At 39.0% G+C, this 27,316-nt stretch overlaps 6 protein-coding genes across 6 annotated transcripts; 1 reads left to right on the top strand and 5 right to left on the bottom strand.

Moving 5' to 3' along the window:
• Window positions 1-237: 237 nt before the first annotated feature.
• Window positions 238-2,850, bottom strand: INS49_001884 (uncharacterized protein; the record flags this gene model as incomplete). Its single annotated transcript, XM_043162703.1, has 2 exons — window positions 238-1,134; window positions 1,666-2,850. 2 exons carry the CDS (start codon window positions 2,848-2,850, stop codon window positions 238-240), a joined length of 2,082 nt encoding a protein of 693 aa, XP_043031209.1.
• Window positions 2,851-3,595: 745 nt separating this feature from the next.
• Window positions 3,596-4,703, bottom strand: INS49_001883 (uncharacterized protein; the record flags this gene model as incomplete). Its single annotated transcript, XM_043162702.1, has 2 exons — window positions 3,596-4,344; window positions 4,397-4,703. The coding sequence occupies 2 exons, from the start codon at window positions 4,701-4,703 to the stop codon at window positions 3,596-3,598; spliced, it is 1,056 nt and encodes a 351-aa protein (XP_043031208.1).
• Window positions 4,704-5,611: 908 nt separating this feature from the next.
• On the bottom strand, window positions 5,612-7,018 carry INS49_001882 (uncharacterized protein; the record flags this gene model as incomplete). The annotated part of the gene is made up of 4 exons (XM_043162701.1): window positions 5,612-5,988; window positions 6,048-6,338; window positions 6,490-6,847; window positions 7,010-7,018. 4 exons carry the CDS (start codon window positions 7,016-7,018, stop codon window positions 5,612-5,614), a joined length of 1,035 nt encoding a protein of 344 aa, XP_043031207.1.
• Window positions 7,019-10,457: 3,439 nt separating this feature from the next.
• On the bottom strand, window positions 10,458-13,418 carry INS49_001881 (uncharacterized protein; the record flags this gene model as incomplete). The annotated part of the gene is made up of 8 exons (XM_043162700.1): window positions 10,458-10,908; window positions 11,974-12,227; window positions 12,289-12,456; window positions 12,514-12,649; window positions 12,702-12,911; window positions 12,994-13,076; window positions 13,272-13,330; window positions 13,406-13,418. 8 exons carry the CDS (start codon window positions 13,416-13,418, stop codon window positions 10,458-10,460), a joined length of 1,374 nt encoding a protein of 457 aa, XP_043031206.1.
• A 410-nt stretch (window positions 13,419-13,828) lies between these two features.
• Window positions 13,829-14,862, top strand: INS49_001880 (uncharacterized protein; the record flags this gene model as incomplete). The annotated part of the gene is made up of 4 exons (XM_043162699.1): window positions 13,829-13,987; window positions 14,046-14,272; window positions 14,347-14,465; window positions 14,561-14,862. 4 exons carry the CDS (start codon window positions 13,829-13,831, stop codon window positions 14,860-14,862), a joined length of 807 nt encoding a protein of 268 aa, XP_043031205.1.
• Window positions 14,863-15,795: 933 nt separating this feature from the next.
• Window positions 15,796-16,885, bottom strand: INS49_001879 (uncharacterized protein; the record flags this gene model as incomplete). The annotated part of the gene is made up of 3 exons (XM_043162698.1): window positions 15,796-16,323; window positions 16,512-16,684; window positions 16,738-16,885. 3 exons carry the CDS (start codon window positions 16,883-16,885, stop codon window positions 15,796-15,798), a joined length of 849 nt encoding a protein of 282 aa, XP_043031204.1.
• Between the last annotated feature and the right edge of the window lie 10,431 nt (window positions 16,886-27,316).

The raw sequence follows: 27,316 nt of genomic DNA, 5'->3' as shown, positions 1-27,316 counted from the left end.
CGGAAAATTGATCAATCAGTCTCACTTCCCCTACGATATTGAAGGTCACCTATCAGTGGTTGGGGCTGGTCACTGCCTGATGCACACGGCGGTTGCGGATTCTTGACGAACATAAATATATGCAATCTTGACTACACACTTGGCTTCTTGCCTACTCTGTCCCTAAGAGAATGGCCTCCTTCCTACTCTTCGAAACTTCAAGTCTCGCGCATTCTCCGCCCTCCCTCGTGGCACCCTTCACGAGGCTTTGGACTCATTCATCTTCTCAAGTTCACTCTTGTCCTTGGAGCCTTCCGTAGCCTGACTGGGCTGCACACTCGCAACAACAAACTGCTCCCGGCTCCACCCAAATCTTCTCTGAAGCCTCTGAGCCCAGGCATGCAGCTTGATGGTGTCCACCCTGGGCTCGGGGTGCGGCTTGTGAAACGTGATCTTGCCGAACAACTCATGGGAGAAGAGAACCTCGGAGCCGCCACCACCGCTGTTGGTCACCGAGCAGCCGACGGCGGCCATGCCGCGCACAAATGTCTGCCAGTCAACCCCTTGCTTGCCTTCATTCTTCTCAGCCGGGAAGACCTTGCAGACGAAGTCTTCAAAGACCTTTCTGGGCACCACGATGGGCGCGCCTGGGGCTTCCCCTTCCAACGAGAGCTTGCCCAGATCGCATGGTGGCTCCTCAGCTCGGACGTCTGCGGGCTCATCTGGTCGCGTCTTCTTTTTGTTCTTTTTGTTCTTGACGTGACCAAGGTCGTATTTGCGCGTCTGCCGGTTGTGTCCCTCGCCAATGAAGACCGTTGTTGCTGCTGTCAACATTTCTCTGGGCTTCTTCATGCTTGCATATACCGCATCTTCCTCGTCCTTTACGGCCTTTTGGTGCTCAGGGCACAGGTCGGCAGAGATGGCCTTGAGCAATTCCTCGGCTTCCTCGGCCGACAAGTCGGTTCTACTGTAGTCATCCTTGTTGAGCTCTCTGACGGAGTCCCAGAAGGTGCTCAGTGAAGAGCGGAGCTCTTTCTGTTGTTTAATCCATGCCTGGCCCTTTAGCCCCTGTGGCGGTTTGGACTGCTGGAAGACTTTGAGGAGGTGTGGCCCAGTTTCTGTGCAGACGCGGTTGAACATATGGTCCGTCTTCGGCTGTATTCGAGTCCGTCTGTGTGCTCGTGTGCCTAAGCCGCGATGCATTGCCTTCTCCGAGGTGGTCAGTGTCACAGGCCGCCGAAGACGGGTGCCGTTTGCAATCTCCTGAACCGCTGCAAGATCATCAATAGCACCAACCATCAGCTCGTCCACCCTGCGTCTCTCACCCACTTTACAGGCAGACAAGTACTCTTCCAGGAAGAAAAAGAGCCTCGACTCGTCAAATAGTCTGCTCGTGCCTGAAGTTTCAACAATCCGGCCTAGATACCAGTCGAGTGGGTCCTCGCGCAAAGCGGCCATGCAGTCGCTGTCGGTAAGGCGTGAAAAAGAGAAGGTGCTGCTGCCTACAGGCTCCGCACTGTAGTGCTGCGAGAAAGCCGGAGACATTGAGAGGTTTTCAAACAGCGCTCGAGCTCGACAGATAACTTCCCTCGCTACCCAATTGTCAAACTCACCTAGAGCCTGATCGACTTCTTGTGGCAAAGGTCTTCCTGGGGTGCAAACAGAGACTCCGTGGCGACGACATACTTCATCGACATGTTGACACTCGCCCTCCATGAAGCGCCATAGATAATAGGATTCCATGGCCTCACAAATTTTCCCCGTAAACCACATGCCCTTGGTCTTAGCTGAGATCTGACTCCATTGGGCTGAGTCGGCTACCACGCGAATCGATCTTCGCATGTACGCCGGGTCGCATTGGAGTGCTCGCAGATGGTCCTCGGCCTTCTCACGTCTTGACTGGGCCAGAGACGCCCAGTATGCCATGTCGAACTTGGGTGGAGCACAGAAAGCCCCCCATGTGAATGATGACCAAGGCTCAATGTCGTTCGTTCGCCTGAAGGTCCCTGTCGCCGTGGCTTGTTGCCACTTGACCGTTCGAATTGGATGGGAGTCATCGATGCCTTGGAGGATAGTGTCCAAAGCCTTTCGAAGAACTCCCATGAGGTACGCCTGTGCTTCCAAGACTAGGATTCCGAATGGGAAGCCCACGGTATCGCCTCTGTGGATCTGTCCGGCGTCCCAGTCAACCAGGCTTCCGTACTCCTCCTCGCCATACAAGACAATTGTCTTGCAGGAGTGGTCGCAGTCGAAAAAGCCCCAACACCAGTGCCCCTTGAACTGTTCGCCGTCGAAGGCTGCCCACTCGCTTGGACCATAAGCGCTCCGGCAGTGGAACAGCGCCAGCAGGGCATCAGGTGTCGTCTTGAGCACCTCGACATTCAGCCAAGGCAGCATAAGCATTCGTCTGCACTGTAGGGATCGATTTGGGACGGTCACTTCCTTTTGGCTGTAGTTGAAGCCAATGATGTCCTCTGGCGTCTTCGCAAGCTCTGCTGCAACTTTGCTCAGCAGGTCCTCGCGCTTCTGTTGGCTCCCATATGTTCCATTCTTGGTCCAGCGGGAAATGACGATGTCGGCATGGCGTTTGAGTCTTCCGGAGATGTATCTCCTGTCTCCTTGTATTTGGGAGACATATTGGGTGGAGATATCCTCAGCTTCCCCGTCGGTCAGATGACGGCGATAGGAGTAGTCCGGTCGGAGCTGCAGCTCTTCGGGGTGGTATGTATCATTGCAAGCCGGGCAGTCTTTGCCTTCATCACAACGTCGATGCGTGTAAACGGTCTTTTGGAGTACTTCGTATGTCACTGTGACTTTGGGTTTGCCCTCTGTAAAGCACTGGTCCACTCGGGAAGGCCGTGTATCAGCCATTGCGAGGGGTGGAGTTGTTTTGAGTAGCTCCGTGGATAATGCAGGTGAGGTGCCGTGTTGATGACAACGTGGAACTCTACGAATTGTCAGCATCCATTTATTGAACATGCATCGAGTCTGCAGATGCCTACCCTTCCAAATATTTCAGGCCTTCTAAGCTTCGGGTTGCAGTAAAGAAAATTGGTCGAGACCTGGGCACGTTGCTCGATCGGAATGGTGTACAGATTAGGTGTAGAGAGAATCGCTGGGATGTTGTGTTCAGCAAATGTTTGATAAAATCAAAAGATGTGTGACCTGAGGGAAGAGTTGGGTCCTTGGGACAGATGAGAGATGCTGTTTTATATGTGGTACACAGCTCCTCAATGTGGGTTGCGGACTGGCTCTGTGTGAGTACTTCACAACAAAAGTAAATATTTTACTACCCATGTCCATCAACCAAACGAAATTAGACCCAGAGTCAAGTTCACTAAAGAATATTGCCCAAGCACGATGCATTGGAAGACACTTCACCTCATGAGAGCTTACGTCAGCTTCAGCAGAATCCGAATCGATGTGAAGACCAGTCACGAATTGACTAACAAGTGAATATGGAGTCAAAGATAATATCCGCTATCTTGTTCTCGTTTGGACTGTTGCCTCTTACTCACTCAGCAAACCCCTCGGTCTCCGCTATTCTTCCTGGTGACTTAAACCCTTGACATGGAATATGATATATCTTTGCCCCGCTGGCTACATGAATTCAATCTTAAGCAGTGTCCAGCAGCACGACCTCCGCTTCAGCACTCCCCAGGCTCTCAACTACGAGCTTATCACCCGCATTCACGGAATCAACAAAAGCGCCATCGCCCTCCTCCAAAACTGCATCATCCCGGCCATCCAGTCTGATCTTGGCTTTACCACCCTTTGTCATCGGTAGATGGATATAGACCTTGCGCTTGGTCGCCTGTGTGACGTTTGCACCAACCTTCCACTCGAACCTCTGCTCAGGGGCAATGATACCAGCGCTCATCACAAAGTCTGCATGGATCGGGATGGTCCCCTCGATGGCAGGCTTGGCCTCCTGCTCCTCAGCTTTGCTCGCATCCTCGCCCGCCTTCAACGGACTCAGGATATTGACGAAACCCTTCCTCTTCTCCTCCTCGGGGAAGTGCTTCGTATGGTAGCGCGGGATGAGGCCACGCTTCCAAGGGATGGCCCAGATCTGCAGGAAGTGCACCGTCTCTGACCTGTGCTCGTTCTGCTCAGAGTGCGCGATGCCTGTGCCTCCTGTAGTGAATTGCACATCGCCACGGTGCATACGATAAAACTTGTCCGATTGCCCACCCTCGGCGCCCTTCTGGAGCATCGAGTCGCGGTGCGTGAGCTCCCCGGACAGGATATAGCTGAAGATCTCAAAGTCCCGGTGAGGGTGGGTTGGGAACCCGCTCTGGGCCTTGACACGGTCTTCGTTCAGGACCCTGAGCGAGCCGAAGTGGGAGAAACGCGGGTCGTACCCTAAATATGTTAGCATGGTTGCTTGGAACAGTGAGTAGGGGGTCTGTCATACAATCTGCGAAGCTGAAGCTGTGATAAGTATTCAGCCAGCCGTGGTCGCTATGACCCCTAGTGCTGGATTTGTGTGGTGTAATCTTGGCATGGTGCAGAGTCTTGGACATGGCGGACTTGATGCTGTTCATGTGTTTTGAAAGGTCTTCTGTGGGTATTTCCTGCTCGGTGGGGGGAATCTTTGAAAGTGAAATGCAGGTTTCGATTGGTGAGTATTTGTCGAGCAACGACTTGATGGCGGTTGAGTTGTAGATGATGAGTGAAATTGAGGCCACCAAAATCGAGAGGGTGAGAAAAAGGCGCTTCATATACACGGTCAGGGTAACTCGCGAGTGGGTTCGAGAATTTGCTTGTGTCGGTGAAAGTCTTGATTTGAGATGCTGTCAAATTCCTTGGTGATGTTTGGCCAAGGTGGACATTTGCCTTCACGCCGCCTACGGTTCGTCTTTTCTACGACGACTTCTAGACCAGGCACTAGAACAAGCACTCAGTAGTCATGATTAGGCGATGCTGACAGAGGTGGGAATTCTCCACAGGGGGGAGCGCTCTTGGATGAACTGCCGGCTGGAAACGGTGCAACACCGTTGAAACTGGTTCTTCTCTGCTATGAGTGCCAGCGTTGTAACCAGTGTTGTAACCAGTGTTGTAATCATCACTCAGCATTGTCTCAGCCGTTTTCCCATGGATCAGATCACAAACGCTGATCAGAACGGAGCTAGCGAAACGGCATGGCCCGAGCAAGGCACCCCCCGGCTTGTGGGCCCTAACCCTATCAACGTCATTCAAATTGTGCATTCCACCTCGGTAAGGAGAAACGGCAACGCATTCATTGGCACCCGCCATCCCCACTACTCTTGAATGTGCCTTTTTGTTTTCATGCCTCACACTACAGACCAGTTCTCTGTCGAGTCGTCACGGCATTCTATGGGCTTCCTGAATGAATGTCTGCTGATGCACTGGCGACTGCGAGGCACACAAGGGTACTGATTGGCCGAATGATTTCATGGATGAATGTAATTGTAAAAGTTCAATTTGGATAATGAGAATCTCTGCATCAAACTCGTCTCGTTTGTATCGAGCCAGAGAGCTCAGGAGAACTGTGCCTATCGAGGCTATAAGTGAAGTGCGGCTCAGAGCGATTCAAATTGAATGAGTTCATCCCGCCACAATGGTTCAGCTTCGCGCGTCAAGGGTGTCTTCCTCGCGCAGAGCACCCTTACGGATACTTTGCACGAATAGCTTGCACGTGCTGTGTAACCAACGTGTTCCACTCACTCGTCCCGTAGTAAATCGTATAACCGTCATTCGGCGACTGACCAGTACTCAGACTGTCACCATCTTGCCAGAACAAATCTGCGCCATTGCCTGCGGTGTTCAAGCTAGTGCTCTGCCAGTTTGCTTCGATCGAGTGTGAATTCGTTGTTCCATACTCTTCGAAGAGACATGGTTTCTTGGCAGTAACACAGGCTGCCGCATGTGATTGAATCCAACCCGTCGGGAATGTCGACTCGGAAACACCCCAGGATGAAGCGTACATGTGGTAGGTTGCGAAATCAAGAGTAGAGATACCGAGATTCTTGACGAACGAGACGCCTTGAGTAAGCGTCATGGTTAGCATGTTAAATGCAAGAGGAGCGTTATAGGAGTCGTACCTTCACCAGTCTGGTAAGGATAGCTACCGTCTCCGGCCGACGGGTTGAAACCCTCATCTCCAAGAGTCACCATATGGTTGGAATCAAGTGATTTGATGTAAGCCGAGGTATCTGCAGCCCACTTGTAGATCACATCAGTGCTACATCCCGAGCAACGAGGCTCATTGGCTAGTTCCCAGGCAAAAATTGCAGTGCTTGTGATGTAGCGGCTGACGACGGCCTTGATATATGTTCGATACTGGGCCTGTGCGGCAGTGTTGATGTACCAAGTCGTGTGCGAGCCGCCATAATCTGATCAACAACCCTAATTAGCATGCTCTGCATTATCGAAGCAGGATCAGGTGTGGGTCCGGCAAGTTATTTTCTGACAATATGGGCCTTATGATGATTTTGAAATTCAGGAAGCGGAAGGTGGGCAAATCCTGCCATAGGCTTGACTCACAGTTTGTGTATGCCTTGATTCCTCCATAGTCATCCCAGTTGTTGACAAAGTTGATGATTAACTTGATGCCGTGGGCTTCTGCAGATTTGACGACGTAGTCTAAGCGCTGCAAGCCATTGGCTCCCGTATTGATCGTAGGAGTCGAGCCGCTGAGGCTCTGATACCAGACGGTTCCAGAGCCCGGGGTGTTATTCACATCGTTGAAACCCCAAACTCGCAGGATCTTGAGGCCGCTAGTCTGTAGGTGGGCCATAACCAAGTCCACATCAGCGTTATTTGTCAGGAAGCCGATCCAGTAGGAGTTCGTTCCAGCGAAGTACCCTGTCTTTCCGTCCACGTTGAACAAAGTGCCCGAGGCCTTTGCGAAGGACCCAGAAGGGACAGTTGTCGTGGTTGCTCCAGGTGTTGTTGTGCTTTGCGTGGTGCTGGTGGACAAAGTAGTCCTTGTGGTCGAAGAACTTGTCGTGGCTATAGGAATGTGAGGTTGTGTTCCTGAAGGAAAAGAATCGGGAGTACATACCACCTTCATTTCCTGGGATCTGCAGCAATTAGAGTCAGCTATCACAGCAATGAGAAAGTAGTTTCATAGAAGTGAGGAGGAATAGGCCAGATGTGGCCATAGCCTATCTCAAAAGCTGAAGCCTGGTAAATACAGGCTACAGATCCGAAAGATTACTTTTTAAAAGGGTTGATTGTTTCCGAAAGCTGCTTACACATTGAGAGTAGTACGGGTTCAAAACTGAGCAGTAATACCCCGACACGCACGAGGTCTGTCCTGTCCAGCCATTCCCGCCACCTAAACCATGTCAATATTCGAGTCTCGACAACTTAGAGTAGTATGCAGGACGTACATTGACTCCACGCAGATTGTTGGGCTGTCGCTACCGAAGCAGCAGCCAATAGTAAAGAAATCGACAGTCTCATCTTTGATGGTGGCAATATGTGCCCGTCTTTCCAGGAGGGTTGGATGTTTTGAATGGCTTGGTCGTCTCACACATCACAGCAAGAGCGGAAGACTGAACTTATACCCACAAAATACATTCTATTAGAAGTTCGTTCATACTATTGTTCGGGAGCACCGCAATCCAGCCCCCAAAGTTCGGAAGCCGTAAGGCCGCCCATTATAGTGAGGACCTCGGGGGGAGGTTCTCCGCGCAGGCTCAGGCTAGTCCGTTTAAATACACGATGACACTAATTGTTGGATCAAGGTTTGCTAAGCCACTTGTTGATTGGAGGGCTGCATTCCGAATCTGGATAGGTCAATGGAAAGAAGCTTGAAAGGGTCCCTGATTCCTCGAATCGATTCTGCACGCTTCTTGGCGTCACTTCAGCGCCACAACAGGCCCAGAACACCACTGTCTGCTGATTATGGGCGATAGTATGACGAGTTTGGTGAAGCGCGAAGAACCAGACAAGAAGTATCTTGGGGCAAACGGTTGGAGTCCGGGCGGATGAAACAAGTCCGCACCCATGCGAGAGATGGGACTCAGGAATTGCGAGAGGACACAGTGCGGCGAGGCAATAGCGTCTCTTCAGGCCAGGAAACCAAATATTTCATTATTTTATTTGGAAATAACGTAGAACATTCGAAAAGGGATCTAGGCATCATACGTCGGTCCTAATGACTTATCCAATACGGAAATAGGCTTAGTGGACTTCTCTCCACAATCTGGACAGCACCAGTAGAGACGAGATCAAGTTCAATTCTGCATATTGGGCACCCTCCAAGCTTGTTCTAGGCAGATATTGAGATTGACTGGCTGTAAACAGGGGACAAACAACGGTGTACTAGACTACCGAGGCTCAGTGTATACATCTGTATGGCGCGAAAGTTCTTCTCGTACCTGGGGCGAACTTTTCTTAAAATCAACGACTCGTGAGACACAGTTCAAATCTCGAGAATCCTTCAACATCTGTGGCTAGGCTACCGGAGGTTTCACCAGTCATCCTCCGGCTCGCTGTGACCTCTCAGCAAATTGTTGTTACCTGCAGATGAACGCTGGTATTTCGGATGAGCTTGACAGTCACTTCCTTGTATAAAAAGAAGTAATGATATTTTAAAACTATTGACGAGCACTGGAAACTCCGTTTCAGTCCCTTCCGCTGTGCTTATCCCCTCGACTTGAGCCGCTGTTGGCGCAGCATAGTCAATGCCAAGATCAAACTCCAGTGCCCTCATTTTCACAGGCAGAGATTTCGCAAGCCACTAAAGCCGTTCCGTTTGAATAAGAGGCTCAGATACTCAAGAGGCCTTGGTTTTCGGCATTCGTCGTCCGTTATGGATGTTTTGTTTCCATACCAGGTCGTCAGCAGAAGAGACCATGTCGTTCAAGTTGAATAAGGCCTTTGATAACGGACCAAGTACACTTGAAGGCAGAAGCCAATCGAGTTGTATTTTTCCTGAACGCAAGTATTCCAGATCGCCTCGGGTTGACATGTTAGATGGATCTTTCAAAATGCTTCTGTACTGCACCGCAATTGCCGCAACGCAATTTTCAGAGTGGACACTTGGTATGTCAGACGGGGACACAAAGCTGGGGGGATCGACCTGCTAACCTCATAATATGGCCCTTATTTGCTTTGACATCATCCATGCTGCAAGAGTCTCTTTAGTATAAAATCGTAGATTTGCATGGCCAATGGCAGGGACTTACCTGTTCAGGCTCTCCACGAAAGATCTTGCGGCCTCGAGGCAGAGTACCTCGCTTGCCTGAAGGCGCCGAGGAAGCCTCTCGATATTATTACCGAGTGCAGGCCTCATCGTTATGGCCGCCAAGTGGACTTCGCGGAGTAGGTTTGAGTAATCCAAATGGAGTAGAAGCACATGCGTGTACCTTTCGCCGGAATACTGTCTCTCCAAGCCACGAGACGCATGTCCACCTGAGCGATCCCTTCTAGCCTGGAAACAACAGATTGCTTGGACTGCAGCACGTTGCAAAAGTGGTTGCTAATCTGATTTAAGCTGTAGGACCAAGAAGAGAGCTGCGCAGAGGTCGGGCCGTAGTATGAATCGCCGTCCATGGACGCCTCAAGAAAAGCGTCTGTGTTGAGCATGTCTTTGTCGAATGAGCCGTGCGCGACTCCGGGAGGTCTGCCTAAAGACAGTGACAGGGTGCTATTCTATTGTCAATAATGAGCCAGACTGTGTGGGTATGTGCCAGCCAACGTACGCATCAAAGCGGAATGCAATGACCCAAAGCCGTGAGCGGAGCGAGACCCGGCGCTCCGGGCAGTCCATGTCTCGTGGGCTTTTCTGGTGTAGGCCTAGCGATTGAGCGACACGAATAGCCAGACCGCAGAACACCCATGCCATCCCACGCGTCCCAGAATGAATATGGTATAAAACCTGTGGAAGAGGTCAGCATTTGTGTGATTCGGAGGCCGTCTGCCGCAAAACGTACATGAAGCAAAAGAATCTGTACTGACGCCTCTCGAGGAGACGCAAAGGAGCCTTGCACCAAGTCCCACGCCTGCTAATATGAGGTGGCTGCTAGCCGGTCCATGACATCCGGTTTTCTCGAGTTGCGCTTTTCAGTCAGTGCACCTATCGACACTGTCAGATAGAGAAGACAGTAGTCGATGACAGTAAGCTGAGGCCGATCGATAGTGTAGAACATCTCGGTTCGCGGCAAGAATAAATTCTCGTCAATGATCGGAAAGAACGTGTTAACATTGCCGAAATAAGCTTGGGACATCGTCAGCTGTTGATTACAAAACTCTCGTCACATCTTTGACACCTTGAGTACCTTGTATGCTACGGATAGCTGCGTCCTTTGCAGGCAACTCACGTTATGAGAGATCAAGCAAGGAAGCTAGGTCTGTTTCATCAACACGCTGGCCTGCCTCAATGAGAAAGTCAAGACCATTGGGCTTGAGTGGAAGGCGCTGGCTCTTGAGGCCGTCTGTGAGGCACATGGCCAGCGTAGCTCCTATCTAGCTCAAGCCTGTCCCCAACACAACGTAAGTAATCAACTTGAGTTCTGTGGGATAGCCATCGCCGACTGACCAACGTAGTGCCCCGCGGTTTCATTCTTGCGAATGTATATTGCCGGAGGCTCGGAGCCGTGGAGGGAGCCTGAGTTATCCACTCGTCTCGTCAACGTCTCAATACTTGAGATCTTGCCGTTGGTCAGACTCCCCGTTGACCTGGAGGATGGCGACATATAATCCGAAAACGGAGTCTGGCCACTCAGAGCACCACTCCCCAAAAGCTGTGGTATGCTTGTTGGGTCTCCTGCGATGTTTACGAAGGAGGGATCAATGTCAGGCAAATCGGTGAATGCCGTTCTATCCATCTCCCAGAAGCTGGAAGGCACCCCTATGCCGAGCTGGCTCAGGACGTTACCAAAGTCATGTGGCTCAGGTCCGGTTCCATTCTCGAAACAATCATCCGGAGACCACGATGACACCGGCGGATTGCTGTCAAAAATTCAGCTCGTGTCGATCGCGGAATCAAGTGATGTGCCCATGCCAGTGTCGGAGTCAGCATCTGGGTTTTGCACAGAAATTACTGCTTGAATGGCATCTTCGCAGCGCTCAGGCTCCGGTCCAACCATTGCTGGGCCACGTTTCCCAGCGAACTTCTGAACACGTCGGGCGGCAGGGCGCCGTTCTCTGTCCTCTGAGAGACATTCAACGTGATAAAGCTGACAGTTCAGACAAGGGCGTTGGTCCGGTGTACATTTGAGCTGGATGTGTTAGACTCTGTTCATTCAATAAAGGAGTATCAGCACATACTCGGATCTTACGGCAGTAATCGCATGCCCGAACGACTCGCTTTACTCGTTGGATACTATTGGCTTCGGGATTTGCTGTGTTGGCCATTGTTCGTAGCTTGTTGCGTCTGCGTTGTTTCTGCCTCGTCGGAATTCGTGGAAACAGTGATGGACCGGAATACGGTTATTTGTGGAGCTGAGACACTCGAGGACTTCGACCGAAGGTATGAACCGGCCGGGATGCTCGAAGGGACCGAAGCTATCTTGCCTTAACCAGTAAATCGCGGAGGTAGCTTTGCGGGGTAATGCTCCAGCAGTTTATTTTGTAGACTACATGCAATCCCATTCTAAAAAAGGAGGAACCCTGTGTACGTGGAACGCAATGCTTGTGCTTGGCTGCCTTGTCCCCAGGCCCTCGCGCGGATCTTGACGTCGGCACTCTGCGACACTGACGCGCCTTGGCAATCTCCAACATTTCGGAAATACAACAATTATATATCAACATCTCCGATCATTTAGACGGAGATCGATGGCATGACCCTCTTCACTGGTAAACTTCAAGCTAAAACCCAGAGGCTACAAAGATGCTGATTCCGATCAGGTGGCTTGGACCGCGTACATTCAATCCCGTTTTCCTTGGACTCTAAGCAGCTCCCTCAACTCTCGCCCATAATCGTTACCGTTCGGAAGCCTCTGAATTGTGTGAATGTGATATTTAGCAGGCTCTTCGTTAGTAAGAAACACTCCCGAGTGGTGGTCAAACTCGAACAAAGCCACTGGGCTGTGAATGCGATAGTAGAAGGGGTCCGCTGGACCAAACCCCCCAATCCAGGAGAAGTAAGTCTCGGACAAATTCTCTTGGATTTGCTGAAGTCGGAACTTCAGTGGCTTTGGTGGCAGAAGTACCAAAAAGGCAGCGATGGTTGACATGAGCAATGTCTGCTGCTCTGCTGTCATGTCTGTAGCTAACACGCCTTCGTATGGGATCACCCGGTTGTCTTGGAAAGCTCCAGCTAGATGTCGCTAGGAACCAAGCTTAGCCAATCTCCGTGCCGATATGTCAACTGTGCGCATAAATACATACCTGATCGGCTGGGTTCCACCGGTCCTCAGGCATGGATGGATCCATCATGGCCGGGTATATTTGAGCTTTGCGCTGCAAGTCTGGAGGGAGCGACTGCATCAGTTCCAGGCCAAGCCCGCTTTCGTCCGCGCACAGTTCAGTCCCTTGATCTGGCCCGTGGTCGATAATCTTGAAGCTCGTCAGTACTAAAGGGGTTCTGGAACACAGGTTATATGGATTACAAACATTTGGTTCGGCGCCAAGAAACACGGGGCCGATAACCATCTGTTGCCTGGCAATGAAAACGTTCAGGCAGAGGTGGTGACCGAACAGCATGTAAGCCCACGGTTCCGATTCCGAAGGCTGGCCAAATATTGTGAAGCTGGCGAAGCGTTAGTGACTTCGAACGGCAGAGAATTGTTGCAATTTCTTACAAGTAGCTCTTCTCGTTGAGTATCGCTTGCCTCGCGCAAATCTCTCCCAGGAACTTGTTTGTTTTCATCGCCCCTCTGAATTTGGCCCAGCCGCGTCCACTGAGTGAGCGCTTAACCAGATCCAAGATGTAACCGACCTTTGTCTCATCGATATGCTCCAGGCGGAGACCACAATTGAACAAGACAAATTCTGGGTTGCACCATTTCCGCCTGCATAATTCAGTATGGAGTCGGCTCGATCGATTTGCATGATAGAATGCGGAGGGTCTCTTTAGTGATTTCCCTAACTCACCAGCCTTCTGTGTCCAGGTCGCATAACGCAACCTCTTTTTCGCTCTTGCTGAGAGAAGCTATCACCTTGTGGGCTGCTTCCGTCTTCGAGGTGTTAGCACGCGGTTTCCAACACGGCAAGCTAGGTTCTCAGTTACCATCTGGCTTGTGGGCGCTCCTTCGTCCTGGAGGTGATAGAGCCCTTCCCTCTTGCGCCCATCGTTTGTGATCCCATAAAATGGGGCATCGAGGTTCGCTCTCCACTTTTTCCCAAAGTGGTTGAAATAGTGGAGAGTTTACTATGGTTTCTGAGTACTTGTAGGGGTCGCTGATGTCGATGCCTTCGAATCGCGACCACTCTGCGACACTTCACTATTAGCCTGACGATTCCACACTCGTGCTTCAATTATTGAGTAGAAAAAGAATTGAGGGACCCAATACTGCCATTTTGACTTGCCTTTGCGAGGTACATAGCGGTGGTAGTCATTTGCAGGTGCTTCTGAGCTTTCTCCCATTTCTTTTGTGGACTTTCCGTGTTGACCGATGGGAAGTATACAAAATGTGGATGAGTATAGGATCGCGCAATTCCATATCTGTAAGAAAGGACTTGTCGAGCAAATTTCACTGAGCTAACATCCGTGGAACGAAGACGTTCATCTTCCAGGGTAAAAGATCGCTCTTGCAGCGTCTGGTCAGCGTTTCGTCCCGGGGCACCGGGAACTCAATGTGAATCGACATTACTAATTGGAGATTGTCGACCTCAACAAGGGTATTGAATGTGCGTCTTTTATCATCGTGGTTCTCGTCCCATGTAGTACGAAGCGCAGTTAATTTACCCACATACTTCTTATCCCACCATGGCCTCCCACGCAACGGAAGACTTCAGCTCCAAGTACACAAATGCCAACTTAGCACCGGATGCAGCCGCTTACAATTCTACTATATTGTGTGGCCTTGTCCGGCATCTCGAGGATGTGGATGGCGGCAGCATCAGCGCAGCTGCACCTGGTATCATTGTGCGCCGAAAAAGCTTGCGACTGATGAAAACGAAGGCATGCTAACTTTTGAGCATAGGCTTCGATGCTCTGTGCCCAGCGCCGCGGTGACGCTGTGCCTAAGTTGTTCCGGGATCTTGCCAAGGGAAAGACGGTGGAAGACACCAAGGCTTTATTCGCGTCTTTCAAACTAGCTCTCAACCTGACCTGGGCATTTTCTGGGTTGCCCCAGTGCATTCCAGCATGCTTGGGCTTGGTTGGTGAACTTCGCGAGCTCGGCATAAGTGGTCCGAGCCAGCTAGACAGGTATGTTCAGAGAATTCTCGGCGTGGCGCACAGGTCGATCGGGCGGGAGTCCGAGTTTGACATCATTTTACCAGGGCCCCTCTTACCGACCCAAGCTGGCTCGAGAAGGGCCAGGAGACCAACAGAGCGATTTACCGTGCTGTAGGAAATGCTGAGGTCGGGCAAATGGTACATGAGTTTTTCCCCGAGATATGTGAGTTCATTGCAGACTCCTCCGTGCCTTGACTCCGCTATGCCGCTTGTGCGGGGCTTGGCAACTACAGCAGCTAACATAAACAATGTAAATAGCATACGTCGCAAACGTAGCCGTGTTTGGTTTCCTTATCGGAGGTTCCGAGATCACGCAGAATCTTCCCCTCTGTGAGATCACAGTTGCAGGAGCCATCGCTGCGTTGGGGGCCACGAGACAGGCCAGAAGTCACCTCAAAGGTTCCATGGGATTGGGCATTTCCGTAACGGCGGTGGAGGCTGTACTGCGGGCCGCGGAATCCACCGCGGCATGGAACGGCGGCAAACTTCCCGGGGCCATCGATGTGGCGGCTTTGGCGGAAGAGGTTAAAGCTAATCTGAAGAAGCTGGACGGCGTGTAGATCTTCTGGCCAGGGACGTGTACAGGGCGACCCGAAAAAAGAAGCCTAATTCATGACTTTAATAGCGTCAGCGAGGGATCCCTTAACTCTCCTATCTTATCTATGCATATCATAATAATAATATTAGCTTCATAAGGCAAAATTAAGTATAAAAAAGGTAGCTTTTTTATAGCATTATATCTTAAATTTATTATAATAATCTAAGTTTAATTATAAAAAGGATAAATTAGAAATTGTGATTGGTTGGATTTGGTTACATTCTTTCCGGGGAGTTGTAGCGACATGGATAATCTTTTTCAGGTCACCCTGTACACTGAATCTGCTTCCCGGGGGGAAGGCACTCCTCGCGATCCCGGAGATGCAGGTGTAGCCAATCCCGAAATCCCCGGCAGTATCGTTTTTACATAGGCCACTCATTTTCATCCTTTGCGCGAAACTTAGATAACAATAAAGCACAAAGGTTTGACCCATCCAGGGCCATCGAAAGGCAATTTTTCTTCTCTCATTAGCAGCCTTTTATTGCTTTCGAATCTCCTGGTAAGGCATGGACCGACGTTGAAGCCAAGCCGAGCATTGTATAAATACACAATATGCATTTAATTATGGCCTGATTCGCTTTTCCATGTTGTGAGATGATATTTGAAGCAACGGGTTCAAGAGATGCAAACCGCCAACGAATCTACAGTGCGGACTTGTCACCGGGATGTACTCATCATCCCTCCAGCAAGGCGCAAAGCATGCCCGTGATTATGAGCCTAGATCCAACGATGGCATGTGGTGTTACTGTTGACCAACTTATGAGTCTTGTCCCGCGGAAAAATGCGTCCTGTAACTTTGGATGAATGCTTGAGAATGATGAATGGCAGGTGTAGCAATTCTTTAGCCACTTGACGACTTCAGTGGGAATTTTGTGCTCGAAACAGTGCCGCAATCCTAAGTGTGTGCTCGCAAGAACTCCAAGCCTTTGATAACAGCCTCATATCCTGGATCCCCAGCCTTCGAACCCATATCAAAGGCATGACCTGCACCATCCACCACAACCAGCTCAGTTTCCACTCCGATTTCCTTCAGCTGCTTGTGAGCCCGCTTGGATAATTCGACGCTGACTGACGTGTCGGCCGATCCGTGGACGAAGAAAGTTGGGGGACAAGAGGATGTGAGCAGTACTGCTGGGTCTATCTTGTCGTAGTTCCCGTCAGGAGCAAGTTCATCAAACAGCCGGCCGTCTTTCATAGTGCCGAAAAGCCAAGCATTACGATAGCTGGTGACATCAAAACCCTTAGGACCGAACGGAGGCGGCGCTCCGGTCGGTGGAGGAACATCCTCATAAATCTTCTTCCTAAACTCAACGCTCGGGAGCTCCAGTGGAGGAAGCTTAGCATGGGCCTTGAAGGATTCGTCCTGTACGTACTTGAGCCCACACAGATCTAGGATGGCTCGAGGCGGCTTTGCCACTGAGGCCTGCAAAATTGTCAGCCTGAAAGTAAAGATTGAACCAATCGCCGGATGCTCGGGCTTTATCATGGACTCACAATCAGTACAGCGAGCGCGCCTCCTGCAGAATGTCCCCATGTGACGACGCGACTACCGTCCAAGTTCACGCCAGTCTCCTCGGCCAACTTTTTAGGGAGCTCGTTCTGGGATCAGACATATGCATCCCTCGAGTCCGTGACCGCGCCGTCGAAGGCGGAGACTGTAGGCGACAGTCTGTAGTCCGGAGAAACCACCGCTCCAAACCCGAGCTCAAGAAGCTTCTGCACGTAATGGGGCTGGATCATACTCCTGTTGCCAACGACGAAACTGCCACCATGATAGTAGAAAGCTGCAGTGCGCATTAGAATCCAAATATCTACGACTTTCGTGGTGGCTACGAACCAATTGGCTTGGGTGTGCTTGAGCCGCCTGCCTGGTAATGAACGTCCAGCTCCAATGGCTGGCTACCGGCGACCTTGTTGTAAGTCAAGGGGTCCACATTCGGGCCACCCCCCCATTTGGGCCACCTTTTACACCAAAAAACCCACATTTTAAGGACTTATATCTCCACTAATTAAATATTTATTATAATAATTATTTTAATATAACTATATATCTATATTTTCTATATAAAAAAAATTTAAATAATATATATATAATTCTAATAATTATATACATTTATATAAAGTAAGCTATTAAGGAATATACCTTATTATATAATATTTTTTAACATTTTATAAATCTTTATAAATATTTAAATAAATTACTTTAATTTAAAATATATTTTTATTTATATTATATTTATATATTATATATTAAAAATAAATATGCAATAATTATATTAAATATATATATAATATTATATTATAAAGTATAATTTTCTTAATAAAAATTTATATAAAGAAATACTTAATTTTATTTTTAATGTTAAATAAAATCTTTTAACTTAAAAGCTTTTAATGCAACTTTAATATATATAAAAGACTTATAAAAATAATATTATTTTAAATTTTATAAATTTATTTTATATAATATTATAAATTATATATAAATTAATTCTTATTTTAAACTTAAATTAAAATATTATAATAATTATATTAATTATAGATTTATTTTAATTTTAATATAATATAAGAAGATATAAATATATACTTACTTTTATATATTAAAATTATAAATTTATTTAAATATAAATCTTAAAATTATTTAACTTTAATAACTTTATATATTTTTTAAAGTATTAAAGAAATTACTTATAAAATTTAAATTTATTTTAATTACTTTAATATATAATCTCTATATATAGGCCGAATTTAAAATTTCTCTCTATTTAATTAATGGAGTTAGATAATAGTGGTTTTGGTGTAAAAAGTGGCCCAAATGGGGGGGTGGCCCGAATGTGGACCCCTAGACTTATGTGTATGTTTTGATAGGTATTCTGAGATTTTTCAAGTGTGGTGTTCCTAGATGTGACGCCCGACTTCCTCTGATAGAGATAAAAATACTTAAGGTCAAACGTTTCCAGGGTAGTGGCATTTGACCTTTGTGACATCAGAATCCCCAATGTCGATCGTAGGGTTGATATATTATTCACTGAGTTCAATTTGAAATACACCTACGGAGGGGGGGTTTCCGTCAACATCGCACTACTATGTCAATGTAATAGCGACATAATAGTGACACGCAATCAAGGTTCTGATATGCTTTTTTTTTATATACATTGCATTATTTACATATTACTGATATGTAGTCATTCTTGATATGCTGTGACATAATGTTAAGAATTGACATTATATTAACTCTTAATATAGGGGCAGAGTTGTAATTATATTTTTGTATCTTATATTTATATCTCTAAAAATACAAAATACTATATTTATATCTATATTTATATTTACATTTTTTTAATATTTATATTTATATTTATATTTATATATATATATATAACTTATATTTATATTTATAAGTATTTACTATAAAGTTATTTAAGTTCCAACCAATTTTTAAAAAGCCGGTTTTACCTAAAATCCGCCTTGCTACCCACATAATACCTTAAAACTATATTTTAATAACAAAATCTATCTTAGCGTAATTAATTTAACCCTATTGCAATAGCTATAAACTCTTATAATAATAATGCAAAGGCAATCTTAATAATAATAAATAAAGGCAATGCTAGCTTAACATAAAGCTATTATTATAAATATTATAAAAAAAAAGCTTATAATATTAAAGTAAATAATTAATAAAATAAAAATAAGGTTAATATAAAGTATTAAATAAGAAAGATAAAATATAATAAAGTTTTTAATAAGCTTATACTTAAAATCTTTAAAAAAGGAACTTAAGATAATTTTAATAAGAATTAAATAAAAACTCTTTATTAAATCTTAGCAATTATAATAATATATTATAATAATTAAGCAAAGAATTATAAAATAAAATACTTTAATAAATTAATTATATAAGCTAACTTATAAAAAAAGGTTATTAAGGCCATTTAAATAATTCTTATTAATAATTAAAATAGCAGCTTTAAATATATAACAGCTTTAAAGAAAAGCCTTAATAGCCTATTAGTTATTCCTTTAGCAAAAGTTATCTTAATTAAATATTAAAGGTAAATTATAATTAAGGTTAAATATTAACTTATTAAACTTTAAAAATAAAGTTTATTAAAGATAATTTAAATAATTAATATATATATAAAGCAAACTTATAAAGTAATTACAATAAGGGTATATAAGAATAATGCTTATTTATTAATATTTAAGATAAATAAAAAAAGAAATTAGCATTTATAAAATATAAAATAGCTATAAGCTATTAAAGAAAAAGTTAAAATATTTTAAAAAACTTATATAATTATTCTTAAGGAAATCCTTATAACCTTTGCAAAGAAAAACTTAGTTAAGATTTTTAAGAAATATTTAAAGTAAGTAAATAAAGTAGCAATAATAAAAATTTGCATTTTCTTTTAATATAATATCGCTATGGCATAAACTTATTATATAATTGCTAAAATTAAGTAGCTAAATAATGCTAAAAGGTTATATAATCTTAAGGTATTATAAAAAGAATATATATTTAATTATAAGCCCTTTAAAGATAGCATTAAGCTATAGCAATGCTTTAATTAATATAAATAAAGATATAAGGCAAAGTTTTATAAGGCATTATTAAAATATAATTATTATATTAAAAAAAAGCACTTTAGTAAGAAAGTAATATACCCTATTTATATTAATAATATAGCATAAAAATATATTAATTATAAAAGATAATATATATCTTATAAATAAAAATAATATTTAAAAGTAAATAAGTAAATATATTATGCAAAGCTTGCATATTAAAGCAAACCTATAACTTTTATAAATATTAAGAAGTTAATATAAAGAAGTGCATTTTTTAATGCATTTAACTAAGCTAAGCCTACTTTCCCTTTAATTATCTTTAATAAGCAAAGCTATAAACCCTAAGCATTTAACTTAAAAAACCAAAATATTTATAATATACTTTAAGTAACCACTTAACGCCCTAGCAGTAAAACTACCTAAGTAATATAATAAAATTTAAAAATTATTATTATACCCCTTATTTAATATTAAAAGTTATTATATAAAATTAATAAATAAAATATAAAAATATAATAAAAATACATTATTATATAAAGCGCTTTAATATTATTGCAACCTAAGAAATAAGTTTTAAAAAAGATATAAAGACCCTATATTACTTTAAAGGGGGATAATATTATATAATATAATAAAAAGAAAGTAAAGCTATATTATATATTTTAAAATAAATATTAAAAGGAACTTAAAAGGCTAATATAAGGATGGATTAAGCTAACATTACTCTTTAGGGAGATAATTATAATATATTATTTTACTTTATTTATATCTTATAGCAATATTATAATAAAAAGTAAAATACTTTAATTTATGTCTTTTTATAAATACCCTTAAGCTAGGAAAAGAAAGTTTTTATAAGTAATATAAATTTATATTCCTTCTTATAAGATAAGTATAATAAAAGTTTAAAGGGAGTAGAATTATTTCTTAAACTTATAATAAAGTGAAATTTAAGTCTTTTAATATTAGCTATGAAATTTATATAAGTATAAAGAAGAATATAGGCTAAGAGGAACTTTATTATAAACTATATATAAATCTTAAAGGGGGTTGCATATTATGGGCTGGCCTTAAACTCGCAGAATAAAGGTGCTTAAATGGAGTTAATATTTAAAGTGCAAAGGAGAAGGTTTACTTCTTATCTGCACCCACGTTAAAGCCTATTCTTATAGGGCTAAAGCCCGCTAACTAATTATTATAGGCATAAGCCTAAATTATAACATATCCCCTTTCCTTAAATTAAAGCCATAAAGGGGCCTTCCCAAGGGGTTAACTATGTAATAAAAAATAAAGGAGGCACTACTTTAATTGCAAATTAAATATTGCCTTTTGCCTAGCTATTTAATTAATCCGCGGCGCTTTAATTGCGCTACTAGGCCGGCTTATATTATATATATATTTTCATCCTTTCCATACCTTATAATTTAATATGTTAATTAAAGCAAGCTAATAAGAAATAATCATTTAAGCGCAAGCTAATGGCTAAGCTAGCAGCATTTTTAAGATTTTCCAATCCATGCCTTTTATATAAGCTCCCTTACCCAAAGCCTTAAGGCCGTGGATTTATTATATAACTTATAATTAATTAGCATTTAATTGCAAATAATCTGCTTTATTAGCGGAAAGTTCTTAGGCCTTAAAAATTCCATAGCGCCAAACTAGTTAGCACTAGCTAGCTCGCTTTAGGCCTAGGCCGGCATTAAGCCGGCATTGCTTTAGGCCCTATTTTATAGAAAAAAATTTGCGCGCTAAAAATAACTTTAATTAAGCGCCTTCCTTTTATTAGGCCCAATTAATAATAGCTATATATGGGTTCTTCTGCAGTGGTTTAAGCAATTATGCTTATAATAACTAAGCTAGCTATAAGCATAATACTTAACTCCCCTTGCTAAAACCGCCGTAATATTAATATTTATTACTTCGCTATTTTAAGGTTAAGTGTTATCCTTCGCTATTATAGCGCTAAAAACGCCCTTATATTATTGCAAGGTAAAGCAAAATGCCTTAAATATTTTTAATTACTCTTTGTAATTAAGTCTTAACTTTGCTAAGGCGGTAAGTTTATTAGCCATAAATAATATTTTGCAATTATTTAGCTAAGCTTAGGCCCTAGCTATATAAGAAAGCTAATTAAAGTAAGCAAGAAAATTTATTATCCCCTCCCTATAGCATTGCTATAGCATAACTAAGCTAAGCTTAGCATGTCTTTGCTTAAAAGGATTCCTAAGCGCAAAGCAAACCCTTTCTAGAAAGCTTTTTAGCTGCCCCTTAAATATCTTTATAAAATTAATATAGAGTAGAAATTAATTGCAGAAAGTTCCCAATTAATTAAAATATATAAAAGAATTAAGCCCCTTTAATGCTAATTGCCTCTTTATTTATTGCAAACTTAGCTTTTATTTTTATTAGCTAAGTTGCTAAACTTTCTTAAGATAAGAGCTTCTTAGGATGGGGAAGGGCTTAGCAGGCTGCTATTATTCCTTTTAAGTCTTATTATATTAAGTTTTATATAATTGCATTATAGGTTTATAATGCAAGAGGACTTTAAATATATATTATAGGCTGGCCTTAAACTTGCAAAATAAAGATGCTTAAATAAAGTTAATATTTAAAGTGCAAAGGAGAAGGTTTACTCCCCATTTATATCCGCGCTAAAGCCTATTCTTATAGGGCCAGAGCCTGCTAACTAATCACTATGGGCATAAGCCTAAACCATAATATTGCAGCATAATTTATAAGCTTTCTAAACCTTATAAAATTAAATCATTTCCTTTAAATAATAAAAATCTCTTATTAATATTAATAAGAAAAGAGCAAAGGCCCTTAAAGATATAATTAAAAGAAGATTAACTATGCAATGCTTATTAAAGCAATAAAAGAATTTTAATGCCTAGTAAATATTAACTTTATAGCTTAATATAAAGCTAAATAAAATAAGCTTATTACCTTTTTATATTAAATTATAATTAAGATAACCTTAAAAATAGCTTAAAATATAAGCAAAAAAGCAGTATAATAAATTAATAAGGTTTAAAAGGTAATGTAAATAATATAAAAGGTAAAAAGATAATAGTAATTTTATAAGTCTTAGCTTTATTATAATAAACTTAAGTAAATAATAATAAAAAAGAAGAAAGTAATTTAAATCGCTAAGGTATAAATATAAAGAAATGCTATAGCTAAAGTAATTATAAAGCAAAGTTTTTTATAATTATTAAAAAGATAGGTATAAATATATAGTTATTACTTACCTAAGCTAATAAAGATCCCTTTATTAATTAATAATAATGGTTATTATATTAAAAATTATAAGGAAAAGGTAAATATTTTAGCTTAAAGATTTTTCCTATAAATTATAATTATAATGCTTCTTAATAACCCCTTAATAAATCTTAAGGCAACCTAAGCTATAAATATAAGGGAAACTAATATAAGCCTTTAAAATATATATAAAGTTCTTTATAAAATAAGTAATAATAAGGTACTTAATAAAAACCTTTTAAGCATTTAATTTCTTAAAGCTTATAAAAAGCTTATTTATAAATTTATAGCAACCCTTATTTAAAATAGCTTTAAAATTAAATACTTTTTAAAAGCTTTTAAAAAGAAAATAATAATTATATTATAAAAGTTAAGGAAAATAATTATTAAAAGCTTATAAGCTAAAAGTTAAAAACTTATTACCCTTTTAAGTAGCTTAAGAAAAATAATAAAGGCAATTTTTATAAGGCAACTTATAGCCTTTATTAAAAATATTAAAATACTCTTTAAGAGATAAATAGGAAATTAAGAAAACTATAATATAAAGCTTGCTATAAGAGTAATTATTAACTTTATCTTAAATACTTAGCAATATTATAATATAGCTTTACTCTTATAGCTTAATATATTAAGAGCTTTTAATAAAATATACCATTAAGTATTAATAAATATATTAAAAAATTGCTAAATTATAAAATAAATGCAATAAATAATTTAATTTTACTTATTTAAAAGATTATTATAAATAAGCTTTAATAATAATATATTAAACCCCTTTAAAGTTTAAGCCAAAGTATTTTAAGAATCCCCCTTATTCCTTATACTTTTTATTATTTATATTATATTACTTTATTAAAGACTTTGCAATATTTAAAAATTAATAATAATTAAATTTATTAATAATATAAACCTCCTTACCTTTAATAAAATATTATAATAAACTTATAAAATACTTAAAAAGGCTTAAATAATATATAATATATAGGTATAGAAAAGGGGGATAATATTTAATATAATGAAAAGCAAGCTAATATATTTTACCTATTAATAATAATCTCTTTGTAAACTTATTATGCTCTTAAGTAACTTTTTATTCTTAGTAAAATTAGTGCAATTCCTAAAAGTATAGCTAAATTAAAAGCTTTAATAATTTATATATATTATTAATATTAAGATAAAGATAATAATTTAAATATATGTCTTTATTAAAATTATTATAAAAATATAAGGATATAGCTTTAATTATGCATAATAAGTTTATATTACTTATATTTATAATATGCTAGCTTATAATATATTAATATAGTATAAAATAATGTTATAAAGAAGGAAACTTAAAGGGTTAATATAATATCTTTAAGAAACTTAAAATAAATATATTAAAATAATTATAAGCGCTTATAAGTAAATAATTATTTGTAACCTTAAAATTAAGATATAAATTTCCTTACTTAACCTTTACTTAAATAAGTAAATAGTTATATTTAAATAAAAGCTTTTATAATTTTTAGCATTAATTATTATTTAAAGAACTTAAATAAAGATTTAAAAGTAATTATAATAAATAAGGAAAGGTTATTAAAAATATCTTTAAGAATATATAAAAATAATTAATTATAATTAAGGCTAAAAGATTTAAAAATAGTAAGGAAATTAATTAAGCTTATAAAATGCTATAATTAGGAATTAGTGGATTTAATAAAAGGAGTAATTTTAAGCTTAAGGCGGCTACTTTAAAAAGGCATTATACGTAATAAACTTTTTAATATTTAACTTTATTATAAGATCGTTAAAATAACCGCTAATTAAAATAAAGGCATTCTTATTAATTTAAATATATATAAAAATAATTAAATTAAAAGCGTTTTTTTTTAAGCTAAGGTTAATAAAATTAATATACTTAAGTATAAATATAGGAAATATAAGATAATATATTATTTAGCAATTAATTACTTAAGATTCTTATTTTAGCTTTATATTATATATTTAGAAATTAAAAGTAGTTAAGATTTATATAATGTTATTAATAATTTTAAAAGGGCCTTAAGAGTAATATATTAACTTCTTAGTTTTGGCAAGTTATAAAAATATTGCTTATATAAGTAAATTGCTTAAAGAAATAAAAATATAAATATTAAAATCTTAATTAACCCCCTTAAAGCAAAGTAGAAAAAGAAAAGAAACCTTAAAAAGAAATTAGCTTTAAAGTAATAGTAAATTAATTACTAGCTAATAAAAAAGGTTCTTAAATTTTAAGGCCTTATAGCAATCTTTTTTAAAAAAGCATAATTAAGGTATATAACTTAATAAAAAGTATTTAATGCTTATTATAAGCCCTTATTAATAGGTTATCGCTTAAAAGCAAAATTATAGCAAAACTATTAAGCGTATAAGGAAATACTAAAAGATAAAAGGGAAAGGAAGATGCAATAACCTTAAATTAAAAATTGCAAAGATATTAATTTAAAATTATATTAAACTTAAGGTAAAGCCTATAAAGAAAATTATTTAATTAGCTTAGCATACTAAGCTAATATTATTATAAAAGTTTATAAAAATATATTTAAAAGAATTATAAAGAAAATGTAATAAATACTTAGCTATTTATTCTTAATTATAATAACCTTATTTAAATAAGCAATAATAAAAGCTAAAAACTTTATATTAAAGGTTTTAAAAATATTATTATTATCTTTAATATAAATAAACTTATTATAAACTTAATATAAGTTATTAAAAAGATATAATTTATAATAAATATAGTTAAGAAAAATATAATTCTTTATAATCTTATTATAAACCTTTTTAATAACGTTAAAAACTTCTTAAAGGTTTAATTTATTAATACTTTTAAAGGCTATAAAAAGCTTGTAAATAGCAATTTAAAACATTTTAATAATTATAAGCTTTGCCTTATTAAATTTAAACTCATTAATTATGTATAAATACTTATTAAGGAAAAAATAATAATAATTATTTAATTATAAATATTAATTAAAATTATGGAAATAAAGTAAGGAATACTTATAAAAATTATAATATTAATAGCATTATTAAAGCTTTTAATCTTAAAGATTAAGCATAAAGCGTGAATAATATTAAAAAAAGTTGCATTAATCTTAAGGGTAAGGGCTTTAGCATAAATCTATAAAAAAGTTAAAGATAAATTATAAAGAAATATTAAAGAAATCTTATAATAATGTAATTTCCTTAATAATTTTCTTTATAATATTAATAATAACCCTTTACTTTTCCTTTTATTTAAATAATTAATAATAAAATTATAAAAGAAATATAGTAAGATTATAAGGATATACTTATAGCTTAAATATAAAAAGTTGCAATAAAGTAATTATAATTAATATAGCACTTAATGTAAATATAGTAAAAATAAATATTATTTAAAATGCAACCTTAAGTAATAATAATAATAAGGAAATAGCTAAAAGTTGCAATAAACTTATTAAAAACTTATTTTAGTATTTTAAAGATTTAAATATAAATTAAGATATAATTAAGCTTAATTATATTTATAAATATTACTTTAAAGGCCTTAATAAAAGTTATAATAAAGTTATTAATAATGCTTTTTATAATAATTAAAATAATACCCTTAAAGCTAAATTTCTTAAAAGTTGTAATATTAATGCAGTAATGCTTTTAAAAAAATGCTAAAACTTTTTAAAAATTATTATTATTATTGCTAATTCCATTAAAGGACTTAATAAGGTTGCTAAAGGTTATAAAGTAAGGGTAAAAATATTAATTTAAGGCTTTAATTATATTCTTAATATTATTTAATATAGCAAAGATTGCGAATAAATTATAAAAATTATAATAAAAGCATAAAGCTAAGAATTATTAAAAAGAAGCTATAAAGAGGTTGCAATGCTATTATAAAATACCTAAATATTTTGCAAGGTTATTAATAGCTAAGGATTTACCTAGGGAATAATGTATTATTAAAAAAAGAAGGAAGAGAAATAAATAAAAAGTTATAGCTATTTATACTTTTTAGCTTAAATTCTGCTATTTATGCAAATGGTTTTTTATTACCTTTTTATTTAAAAAATAATAAATAAGTAAATTAAGAACCTTGTAAAAGGATCGCGAGGTAAAAGGAAATATTTCCCTTTTTAAGGATTTTTAAATATGGGTATAAAGCTTATATTACTTAATGCAATACGGATAGGTAGCCGCGTTATCGCGGAAAGATTGTAATATAAGGGTTTTTTCCAATCATTTAGTATGGTTTTTCCCTATAGGTGAATTAATAAAGGGATTGCATATTAAATAGTTTTTAGCTAGTAATAACTTAAAATAGCGTAAATAGATTATTATTATTATTATTATTATATCTATATTTATATTTTATATTTTTTTATATTTATATTTATATTTAAATATAAAATATAAATATAAATATAAAAAAACATATATATAAAAAGAAAAATTAATTCTTTTAATTCTTTTAATTCTTTTAATTCTTTTAATTCTTTTAATTCTTTTAATTCTTTTAATTCTTTTAATTCTTTTAATTCTTTTAATTCTTTTAATTCTTTTAATTCTTTTAATTCTTTTAA

This window comes from Diaporthe citri (genome assembly GCF_014595645.1).
Source record: "Diaporthe citri strain NFHF-8-4 chromosome Unknown scaffold_1, whole genome shotgun sequence".
In the NCBI taxonomy this organism is placed as follows: Eukaryota; Fungi; Ascomycota; class Sordariomycetes; order Diaporthales; family Diaporthaceae; genus Diaporthe; species Diaporthe citri.
Note: the sequence above shows the minus strand (reverse complement) of the source record. Positions and strands in the feature narration are given on the sequence as shown.